Below are 12,830 nucleotides of genomic sequence, written 5' to 3' on the forward strand. Positions count from 1 at the left end.
CTGCAGTTCCCCCCAGCACTACAAAAACCAACAGCTCGTTCATGCTTCTCCAGTAGCTCCAAAAGGCTAGCCGTCACTCCTCTGACCCAATCCTATAAAAATAAAAGATGAGATTATACTAAAGGGTTAAAGCTACATATTGTTTTAGATTCTATCAAATATTGTGATTGATTTGTAACAATAAGGATGCATATATATTTAATGTTTAACATGACTCCTACTGATTTATTGCATCAATTGCTCATGATTCACAAAGTATCAAGTCACAATGGCTTCATGTGGTCAGATTATACAATTTGATCAACAGAAATCTAAATGTATAGCCAAGTTGAAAACTTTTAATGTGTTAGTATAAAGTAATTGTGTGTAATGTGATGCTACACACAAACCCAATTAACAGGTGGATTTTGACATTAAAGGATACAAAGAGATGTCTGATGACTATGACTGCTAGAATAATTCTCTATATGGATTTTTACACAATATTTAAATTCTGTTAAACACTACCATTGTTAAGATTATGTAAACTGCCTGTGCCAATGTTAAACATTGAACTTGATGTTAGCATTAGCCCCTGTCTGTATTAGATTAACGGTATCTACTCAATACATTATTTTAAATAAATTAACCAATATTACATTCATAAATGACCATTAACGCAACTCTAGAGAGCACAACCGGTCTTTTAATTAGTTTGTCTGGTAGTACAGCCAGTGTAAAGTGTCTGTGAGTAAATGAGGGACATTGATGTAACCATGGTGTGGATATGACATGATCATTCCATGTCCTGCAGAATGTGAACACAAAAGGTACCAGAGGGTCAACTACTTTCTCACAGTTCTCCAGGTTCTTTACCTCCCCATTGTCAGACATGAGGCTCAAACTTGGTGGTGAGAATTAAAAACTGAACCATGCTCAGCAAACCTACCATAATTATGAGAGAGATTGCATCAGTCCATCAGGACACCGTAAATAACCAAACGGGTAAGCGTCCCACTTAACACCTACTCACTCTACACTGTAGAGACCCCCCACCCCAGACTGAAATCATGCCAAGTAACTACCTTATGAAGGAGGTTAAACAAATAGTTTTATGTATGTATTTAGATTAAATTTTGTCCACCCCTGCCACAGAGTGCAAAATTTGAGACTTTTTATGATTTGTTTATTGACATGTCACCAATACATTTATAATTAATAGTAAATTACCATACAACAGAAGTAATCATAAATGTCTCGACAACAGTACTCCCACTGGCCACACGAACTTGTTTACTTCATCCCAACATTCCAATATGTCAGGGACTAGAGGGGACAAATGTTTTCTAGCCAGAGAAGCCAAGTTGCTTGTAGACGCTGTCGATCTCATTGACGACAGCACCCATCACCTTTCTGAAAGCATCCTGGGTAGCAGCATCCCACACGTCCTTCTCCCCAAGCACCTTAATGATGACCTCCGTGATCAACTGAAAGATTGATAGTATTCAAGGCATCAGTAGTATGTAGTGCATTTACACAAGTAAACTTATAAATGTAAGAAAGAGCATCATGTCACCTTGAAGTTGTTAAGGGCGATCTTGTGGTTGTTGGCATGGGTCGTAGCCAGTGGCTTGATAACCTCATTAGATCCTTTCGCTTTGAGGATTTCACCCAGTTTCGTCAGAACAGTTTTGCCATGGTCTGCAACAGCTGCATTTCCAGCCAATTCACCACTTGGGATCCCCACAAACTTGGGGAAGAGTTTCAGGGTGTCAGGGTGCTCTGTGAACAGACTATCCAGAGTGCATGTATTAATGAATATTCAACAGTAAATTTGGAGCTATAAAAACAGTAACTATCAGAGAAAAGTGGATTAAAAAAATACAGGAGACAAAGGGGAAAAAAGGAAGACAATTGTACACATCCTCATCCCCCTCCCCCAAATAAATTGTGCATTTGGTTACTGCACATTGAAAAAAAAAACACCCCTCCAATTTAGAGCAATAGACCACATAGGTCTGTCAATAGCTTTTATTCTAAAAGGAAAGTATTAGATAATCTTTGTGCTAAGATGCTTGACATGCCAGGAGAGTTTTTGGAAAAGTAGTTCGGTACTAACCGGGTCAGAACTTCCCCGCCATAACCAGCCAAGTTGCTCTCCACTTTCCCCCAGCTGGCCAGAATCAAATCACAGTCACACATTGTCTGCAGACAATTAAAGCAAAAACAGAATGAGATCAAACGCTAGAGGCCAGGAATTGACAGCACACATACAGTACCTCATACATGAGAACCAATTTTATCACTTTGAAAGCATTAACAGTGAGCATAAAGCCAGAACAGGTATTTACGGCTTTACACACTTACCAAAAATAAAGTGCTTTGCAGTTCATCTTTAGACCGATCCTTACACTGGTTTACTTGGTTGTTAACTAAACTTACCATGAGACTTAATTTACAAATTAAGACAAATACCCAAGAAATTGATCTTTCTTTAACACTTAGAGATTGCCAGTGACTTGGATGCAAAGGTATCTGGAGAAGTTCATTCTACCACATAGAAACCAGGATAGAAAACAGTTTAGACGCAGGTCTTCCCTAAACACATTGGGAGATGGTGGGAGCAGTCAAGCAAGAAGAACTTTGGGGGAAAAAAAGGTTGAAAAGCTGTGCAGTTGCATAAGACAAATGGAGCACAGAGGCAGGTGCTTCTTGAAGGAGTGAGTTGCAGTAGTCCAGTCTTAAGAGACTGAACAAGCACCACAGTAGCCCATGTGGAGAAAAATGGCAGAATTGTCATGTTATGAAACAATTGACAGGAACAAGTAATGTCAATGTGAGGGGAAAATTACTGATTGTCCAGGGTTACCACAAGGTTGCAGATATCGACTGAAGGCGTGATCAAAGCATTGCCCAGGGAGATCATGAGAACCTGACACAGGAGATAAATCACCTGGGATGATCAGCAGTTTAGTTTTTCCTGAGATTAGCCTTCAGTAGATGAGCTGAACCCTAATCTAATCTAGTAGTAAAGTAGTGAGTGGATGGGGCTAATTACTTTATATCAGACAGGCAGTTCTAGGCCCACCTACCACTGCTGCTCTGCTGGAGTGTGAAATAGTGTAAAGTAGATGGGGTTTCTCTGAGATCTGCTTTCGCATTATGAAAATTTTGGTCTGTGAGAATTTAAGAGTGATAAGTTGAAGGCACATGCCTTTAAAAAAAAAAAAAAAAAAAACTCCTTGCTAAATACAATGCACTAGATCTGTGATGCACTACCTACATGGATTTGTGGCCACGACTGTTGCAGGACAAATGGATGTAGTGGAACAACAGCTACTTGTTGCTAAGCCCTGCCCACAATTCACACCTTAAGGGTGACTGAGACTATTCTTGATTAACCACCAGAGAGAACAAATTACTTGACCTACTTCAAAAAAACAACAACACAAGTCAACAAAACTGCAATATTAGGTACACAATATGGAGCCAACAGTGTATTAAAAATTCGAAAAACAAGTACCTACGCTACCAGTGGAGAAAAATCCAAGACTTTTAAAGCACATGCACACAGTCCTGTGCAACCTCTATAACCTCTTATACTCAAGAGAAACTTAAATTGTAAACATGCTTACAGCCTCTGTATATTTGTAACTTGCAAAAATCCCATTTGATAAGAACCCCTCAGGCACCTGAAAGATAATCCCACACTTACCAGAAGAGTGTTGCAGGAGTATCAGCTATAGTCAGATTAACAAATTTTCTTCACTGTTGTCGTGCAGTGGATCTGGCTTCTGACCTTGTCCTTTTATACTCTAGCCTTACAAAAATTCATCCCTTCACCTGTCAATCAAGCATATCCACTCCTTTTTATATATAATAACTCCACCCCCTATAATACTCCTCCTATCTCTCCTAGTGATTGTCATTTTTTTTTTTGTCCTACATTTTTATTACTTTCTCACTTATAACATGTATCCCTATCCCACTTTTAGGATTAAAAAAAATGTCCAAACTGTAAATTTTTAGGATGAATTAAATGAATAAGAACTATTGCTATACTGGTTATGTCCTCTATATCTCTAGACATTAACGTGATGTGTATGTTTATTATCAGCAAAGAGAGCATATTTTAGCTGTTAGCCAGGTGCCACAAAAGAACAAAAGCCGAGGCAACATAAAAAAAACGTTTTGTAACAATTTGCACAGCTTTAGAGTCAATCAGGCCTGATGAGACTCTCTGGACACTCTACCATATAGGTCTGATGTGTGGATTGCTCCGGAGATGGTTGTCCGCCTGGAAGCTTGCCTGTTCCTGCACCAATGAGAGCTGGAAGGAGTCAGTTTGGTTGATCACAAGAGGAGCTGATTGAGGAAGCTCGCAGGAGCGATGTCCATCCAGACCCACTCTGCCAGCCACAGGGGGCCACTGCCCACAGACCTGCACATGCATCATTCTTTCCCTTTTAACTCTTTTCGTCCCCAATAATCTCAATAAAATTCCCCCTTTTTTGTAAGACCTTTCCCCGTGTCCAGATCTGTGGTGTCGCCCATGCATCAAATCTGTTACAGTCAATGTGGAAACTCTACACAGGGTGATGCTAATTAGTTGAGTGTACCACCTGCACTGTGCTCCCTGACCTTTACCCAATCTACAGCAAGTGGTGCTAGACTAAGGCCATGAAGAAAACTACAGTAAGAACCTCAGCCACCTCATCAATGGACTGTTCTCTCTGTTGCAGTCAGGAATAACACTGCAGCTGTCACATACATTATTTCATTTCATACTTCATGTTTCACTGCTTCTGTAATATCCACACCCCCTTTGCATTCTGTGCAATTTATATTTAATATAATTTAATTATATATATTTTAATGAGGTCATCGCCATCACTCTGATAACGCTGTTTTAATGGTGCTGATGTCATGATAGGGGAGGCTCTACTTGTTTTTATTATTATTATTATTATTATTTATCATCCAGGTTAGAATCTGCTTCCATTGGGAGCATTTCTGAGATTTTGCTGCATATTTCATACAGTACCCACTTGCACATAAAACTCGGTACACTTCTAGATCTCATTGAGATGAACCATTTTCCATATGCATGTCATGGGCTCAACGCAACAGGTCATATTTTTTGGGATCTTTGTACAAATCACAGAATAGACACACATTACACACACTCTTCCTACACACACACACACACACACACACTACATACACCATTCACACATTACACATTCTACACACATACTACATATAATACACACATACTATACACACACCCAAAACACATACACACTACACACACACACACACATCACATCCTACATATAAAAACTATACACACATTACACATCCTACACACACACATATATTTTTAGTGGTCTTAGCGTGCTCAAAAGGCACACAGGTTGTGTGATGACCTAAATGTGTTAATTTGTATATTGTATATATTTTTTATTTTTAGTTTACTATTACTGTAGTGAAATCTTTCTATTTTTTTTAATTTTTTTTTATTTTTATTTCATTTTTTCTTTTTAAGTCACGGGCAGTCATACAAGCTGCATATCATATTTTGTATGTTTAAGTGATGACAAATAAAAATATAATCCACTGATATGTCTAGGCAGGCATCTTCCATGGCCTGGAGGAGGTGAACACTGACATAAGGTTCTCCGTCGTACTCCATGATGAAAATAACTCCTCTATTAGGTTTAGAAAGGGAGAATATGCAGGCAGAAAGATGTTAGAAAACCTTGGGGTATTGGTAAACCATGAACCAGAGCAGTGCGATGGAAGCTTATCCCAAACAACAATGTAGTGAGGTTGCTCTGGCTGTGCTGGTTCCCTGTAGTCCAGCTGGAACATATGTTGTCTGCCTCTCTTGCTCCTCCAACAAAAGCCTTAACCTGCCTCCACCAGGTGGTCGTCTCTGTGTCCTACAAAAATATAAGCACTTATTACTGTAACTGTTACACATCCTTTTTACAGGAAAAAAAATGGAAACATACTGAAACTCAAGAAACTTGAGTTCAGTAACTTAAAAGTTACTGTACAGAGCAGTCTTACTGCAAGTACACCTACCCGTTTTCCTCCCTGAAGGTTCTGATGATGGAGGCAACAGTGAAGCGACTTAAATTTGGCTGTAATCGTTGCCCAGCCTTGCTCATAGTCATACCATGGACAAGGACACGGTCAACTAAAGTGGCTTGAATTTCATCCGAGACCGCTTGTCCCCTTGCCCTTGCTCTTCCCCTTCCTTGTCGCTGTCGTCCTCCATGGAGGCCAACGGTGACCAATGGAGGCCAATGGTTATCAATGAATTTCACTCCATTTCATATGACCCTGGTAGGACCCCCAGTCAACATTACAGATACTTTAAGCTTATTTAATTTCATTAAATTTAGGACGATACTTTAAGTAATTTCAATATTTCAGATATATAAAAAAAATTATAAAAAATATTCTCATTTACACTTGTTTTATCAAAATGTAAATGACATACTTTTTCAAATTGGATCTCAGCCTTAAGTCCATGTTCTCTAACCAAGGTGGGGATTTCCACATTTATTAAATGGTGTCTGTATGCGCAAGTGAGATCCACAAGTTATCCTAGTTATTTTTGTCTTAAGGCAAGGTGCTCCATCGTGGTGGAAAAGGCATTGTCTGTCAAAGTGTTTGTGGATTTTTGGGCGAAGCTGCTCTCGGAGGATGTTTTGTTTTTGTATCATTCTTTATTACATTTATAGTTCTTAGACAAAACTGTAAGTGAGCCCACTCCTTTGGCTGAGAAGCAACCTCACACATAAATGGTCTCAGTATGCTTTACTGTTTGCTTTATGCAAGAATGATTTTAGCACCCTGTTCCCTGCAGAATATCAGTCTGTTCCTAATGTACTGTCTGACAAAGATCTAAAAACACTGGACTTTACTCCATTCCTTCCTTTTTACTATGATTACAATATCATAAAAGCTCAGCATCTCTGGGAAATAATTTAGGACAAACTATGCTGGGTGACTACATGCTTGTGTATTTACCTTACCACTACCTGCTCCAAACCCCAACTTACAGTACCAGCTAAATTTCTCATTTTTATTTAGAAATGTAGCTTTTTGACCAAATACATATCACCAGTAAATTAAGCAGAAGGCAAAACATTACTTGCAGAAACTGTAATAATGTGCATCTTGATTACTCCCATGGGCTAAACACTCATTTGCTTGGCCCCAGCAAAGTCATGGAGTAGAGAAGTTGGGGCAAATTCCATCTAGCCAGTGAAGCCGAGCTCCTTGTAGATGCAGTTAACCTTGTTGAAGACAAAACCCACCACCTTTCTGAAAGCATTCAGTGTAGCAGCATCCCACAAGCCCTTCACCACAAACACTTTAATGATGACCTCAGTGATCAGCTTAAGGAAAGAGCTTCAGCTTGTGGTTTTAGAGGCATCAGAAAGGTCATAGTAGTGCATTACATGAACTAGATATCAATTTAAAGAAGAGTGTTACATTGAAGTTGTTAAGAGCGATCTTGTGTTTGTTGGCGTGGGTTGTAGCCAGTCGCTTGATGATTTCATTACAGCCTTGAGCCTTGAGATCTCACCCAGTTTCATTAAAACAGTTTTGCTGCATTTCCAGCCAATTCACTATATGGGATCTCCATAAACTTAGGGAGGAGTTTCTGGGTGTCAGGGCGTTCTATGACAAGACTATCCAAACAGATCACATGTATGAGAGATTATTTAACAATACCAATTTAACAATAACTTGATGAGAGAGAAAGGTGGACTCAAATAACCATAAGGGAACAAAAGGTAAAAGCTATCAAGATGTAAAATTGCTTGCACAATATAAGATTGTGATTAGAGAGGGGAAAAGACTATTGTCTGTGTCCTCACCCATCTCCTTAAATAGTCCAAATATTTTTTTTTTCTTTTTTGCTACAGTACAGTATGATGCTAGAACATTCTTGGAAAAGAAATTCAGAAATTCAAACATTCAGGCAATAGAAGTCAGGAATTGACAAAATAGTGAACATTCCACAACATTTATATTTTAAAAACATAAAAAAGAAGAAAAAAAAAGAATTCTAAAGTTTTTATATCACTGTGAAAGCATTAAGTCAAATGTTTAATGGTTTTGATGAACCAGGTTCTTCTGCTTGTTTACTTCCACATACAACTTGTTTGTTCCAACTTGTTTTTTACAAAACAAGTTGATCTAAAAAATACCCCAGCAATTAAAACACACAAAAATTAAACCAGATAAACCAGTGATTTACATAAAACAAGGAGAATACAGGTTTTGTTTTGCTTAAAGTTCAGTAAAATACCTGGATAACACCAGCAGCTTATCAGTTGCTTACTGATGCCTTTATTTAAAAATCATATTTTTTTATAAATAACTTTTTTAAAAACAATAAAAAGATGAACTTTTTTCATCTTTTTCAGGTTTGTGTCAAACACAAAAGGGTCCACATTTACAAGCTAATTTGTAACCTGTTTTAATGTCGTATGTACTGTTCGCACAGGATAAGTTAATCTGGAGAACTCTTGTGATTTCGAAATACTGGCCAAATCCAGGACATGCTGATTTGCACAGGACGGAATTAAGATCACAGACAACCTCCACAATTATTACAAATTACACCAGGTTCTCAGGTAATACTAGTCCTGTGCGAATAGGCCATTAGTCAAAATTATTGGTGTGTAATATGGTAGAGTGCTACACACAAACCAAAATAACAGGTGGATATTGACATTAGAGGATAAGGAGCAAAGATGTCTGAATTCGTGGTTTGAAAGAAATGTTTATTCAGTTGGAATGCAGGTCATTTGGTAGCACATACTGTATATTTATATATGTAATTGGATTACCATTTCCTAACCGATCTATAAGCATAAATTAAGGGTAGAACCAAAGGGTGATAAAATATTTCTTTTATATACATAAACTTAAATACAATATTTGAATGGAATTCAGTTAATGTTAACCCCAAACACCAGTGGTCATTGTCTAATATATAATATAATAAACTTCCTGTGTAAATAGTAACCATCGACCTTGATGTTAGCCACCGTCTGTCTGTATTAACATTTGCATGAAATTAACCACGTATCTACTCAATGCATTTTATAACATTTGTAGATAAGCATTAGTGCAAGTTCGAATCCAAACTAACAGCAACAGATAACACTCAACTTACTAGATGACAGATTATTTTTATCCAGGTAGTTACAAGAGGTAAAGCATTAAATAAATGAAATATTAATGGTAATTCTTCAGAAACGAAGCTACAGTATAGTACGATAATATAAAACCCAGGGTAAGTACAGGCTACAGTATCAGTTAGTCTAGTGCTGAGGGTTAGGCAGACTTGGACATGTCTGCCCATTCAGTCTGCCTGTGGCCTGCCAGTCAGGAAGTTGCTAAAACAAAAATTTTAAAAGACTCCATCTGTTTTAGTAATTTAATTATTGTAGAGAGCAAAAATTTTAAACACACTGAATACACAGCCGGCACCTCAGATCTGAAGCTAGGACTGTTAAATATTCGATCTTTCACATCTAAAGCAGTTATTGTCAATGAAACTATCACAGAACATGAGTTCGATATATGATGTTTAACAGAAACCTGGATCAAAGAGAACAAGTACAGTGGTGTGAAAAACTATTTGCCCCCCTTCTGATTTCTTATTCTTTTGCATGTTTGTCACACTTCAATGTTTCTGCTCATCAAAAACCATTAACTATTAGTCAAAGTTAACATAATTGAACACAAAATGCAGTTTTTAAATGAAGGTTTACGTTATTAAGTTGCTTGATGTGCCAGAAGAAATTTTTGAAAAAGTAATTTTGTACTAACCAAGTCAGACCTTCTCCCCCATAGCCAGCAAGGTTTATCTCCACCTTCCCCCAGCTGGACAGAATCAACTAACAGTCAGACGTCTGCAGAAAAAGTACAACTACATGGGGTCAGGTAATAAACTAGCAGAACACTAGATGATTGTATTTAAAAGAGGGGAAGTTAAAGTCTACGAGAACAGTGAGAGGAGCTCACAAAAGAAAACCACCCAGAGGACTAGGAGGGCAGATAATGGTGATTACCTTAACATGAAATTTTATGGACAAAAAGTTGAGATGAGAGGGAGAAGTACCAACTCCTAGACAACAGCAGACCTGTACCACCACCTCCATTTTTTTATGGAGTGCAACAGAACACAAGCAGAGTATATAGCAGCTGGTCTAAGTTAGCTTTGAAGTGATAACCAAGTCTCAGTTCCCAAAAAAGGGGAGTAGTGGGTAGCTAGGGCTGAGAAAACTTTGCTCTTCTTTGTCTTTCAGCTACAGTGGAACCTCGGATTACGAGCATAATTCGTTCCAGAAGTGGGCTCGTATTCCAAAACACTCGTAAATCAAAGCACTTTTGCCAATAAGAAATAATGGAAATTAAAATTATTTGTTCCACAGCCCCAAAAAAATAAATACAAAAAAAATAATTAACACAAAATATAAAGTAAAAATAAAAAATTAACCTGCACGTTACCTTAAAAAAAAGTAAAAATTAAAATCTGTGATCCTATAACTAGAACTTCTGTCTTATGTTGATTAACATCCAGTCTCTTATGTCCTGCACACATTGCTCAACTTTAGTAGCTGGTTTTTCTTATCTGGTTTTGCTAAGAAGTATAACTGTGTGCCATCAGCATAGCAATAAAAACTAATCCCATGCTTATGAATTATGTTGCATGTAAAGAGAAAAAAAAACAGTGGACCTAAAACTACATTTAAGTCTACAAACTGATAACGGTCAGTGAAATAGGATCTGAGCCAGGAGAGGGCCGTTCCCTTAATTCCTACTACATTTTCTAATCTGTGAAGAAGAATACTATGATCAATGGTGTCAAAAGCTGCACTGAGGTCAAGTAACACAAGTATAGTGACACAAACCTGATCAGAGGCCAATAGGATGTCATTTACTACTTTAACAAGTGCTGTCACTGTGCTGTGATGAGGTCTAGATCCTGACTGATATGAACATAGCTGCTGCGCTACTACCTCATCCAGAATCTTAGAGATGAATGGGAGGTTTGATATTGGCTTGTAATTGGACAGCTGACAGGGGTCAAGGTTTGTTATATGCAGTTTAATAACTGCTAATTTAGAGGACTTTGGAACATACCCACTGCTGAGTGAGGAGTTAATTATTTTTAACAGGGCTTTTGTTATTGCTGGTACTCTCTGCTTTAGAAAATGTATTCATATAGGATCAAATTCAAAGGTTGACGATTTTTGATAAAGAGATGGGTGAAATTAGTTCTCTCTAGCACAGTGCTGAGTGTACATTATTACTATAATTTAATTGAGACAAGATAATGATCTGGGATAACTTTAGTGGAATTGTAAATACATTTTTAATGCTTTCTCTTGCTCACATCCTTTGCACTGTAGTATAGCTCATAGTCTCAGAAGAGGCCTAGTTAATCGGTAACAATCCAAAGCCCAGGCCAGTGAGCAGACAGACAGGCTAAACCAACCGTCTGCTAGCTGCATAGAGTCGTCACTCGGGGTTCACTATATTGAGGCTGTTCCCTGAGCTAATCACAAATTTAGAAAGACTTAAAGTCAGTTTTAATAATTTAATTAACATAGAGACCACAAACTCAGATCACAAAGAATGTGCAGCCGCCACCTCCGATCTGAAGCTAGGACTGTTAAATATTAGATCTCTCACATCTAAAGCAGTTATAGTTAATTAAATTATCATGGATCAATAGTTTGGTATATTATGTTTAACTGAAACCTGGATTAAACAGGACGAGTATGAAGCTAGTCCTCCTGGATACAGCTACATACATCAGCCTCTGTTAACTGGTAGAGAAGGCGTCGCAGTTATTCACAATGATAATTTGCCTATCGGACAAAAACAGACAAATTTATTGCATTTAAAGTTCTCTATAGTACAGTAACATAAAAGGTGTAGCTACAAATATAAAGTCAGCTCAGGTATAGGACACTGCTGTATTGAACGTCTTAACTCTTCTAAATGCAGTGTATTGGAAACTTAAGTATCAATGTCATACAAATCACAAAGCAAAACTTGCTATAATTAGGTAAAATTCACTCATCCAATTCTGTTCAGCTCATATGTTAACACCCTCAGCCTACAATATGCAGCATTTTATATATATATATATATATAGAGAGAGAGAGAGAGAGAGAGAAACTCAGTTGAAATTATGACTTAAACTTCTTGCTGGTTAAGTTCTATAAAAGCATAATGAGAGCAAATGTTTCATGTGCCATATGAAAGGCCTGGGTTTGACTCCCAGACAGTCTGCCCAAACCCCAGCCACTGGATGCAGTGCCAGTCCCAAGGCTGGATAAAATGGGAGGGTTGCATCAAGAAGGGCATCCAGCACAAAATTTGTGCCGAGCATGTGCAGACCAGATGGTCAGCTGTGGTGAGCCATTGCCAGGAGCAGCTGAAAGGCCAAACGCATGAGCTCCATCAACACAGAAAGTTGAATCATGGCTCTGACTTCAGGAAAGAGCTAATTATTTTTACCTTACACTACTTTAGACTTAGTTGTGGGCCATGTCTAGCCCACAGAACTTCCAATTTGACCCAGTTCTAAATTCAAACCTGAAGCTTCAAAAAAAAAAAAAAAAATTATATATATATATATATATATATATATATATATATATATATATATATATATATACATATACACTCAGCATATGGGAAGTTTTTCCCAGACTGAAATTATGCCAGGTGACTAACTCAGTGTTTCCTTATTGCACATTCAACTTAATCTCCATTCCCCACCCCACTCACAGTACCAG

The 12,830-nt window shown here is 37.8% G+C and overlaps 1 protein-coding gene across 1 annotated transcript; it reads right to left on the reverse strand.

Moving 5' to 3' along the window:
* Positions 1-1,246: 1,246 nt before the first annotated feature.
* On the reverse strand, positions 1,247-3,768 carry LOC128506678 (myoglobin-like). Its single transcript, XM_053477240.1, has 4 exons — positions 3,695-3,768; positions 2,099-2,184; positions 1,556-1,772; positions 1,247-1,466 (listed from the first exon to the last, which is right to left on the reverse strand). Exons 2-4 carry the CDS (start codon positions 2,179-2,181, stop codon positions 1,326-1,328), a joined length of 441 nt encoding a protein of 146 aa, XP_053333215.1. The 5' UTR covers positions 2,182-2,184; positions 3,695-3,768; the 3' UTR covers positions 1,247-1,325.
* Positions 3,769-12,830: the final 9,062 nt, after the last annotated feature.

This window comes from Clarias gariepinus, chromosome 18 (genome assembly GCF_024256425.1).
Source record: "Clarias gariepinus isolate MV-2021 ecotype Netherlands chromosome 18, CGAR_prim_01v2, whole genome shotgun sequence".
In the NCBI taxonomy this organism is placed as follows: Eukaryota; Metazoa; Chordata; class Actinopteri; order Siluriformes; family Clariidae; genus Clarias; species Clarias gariepinus.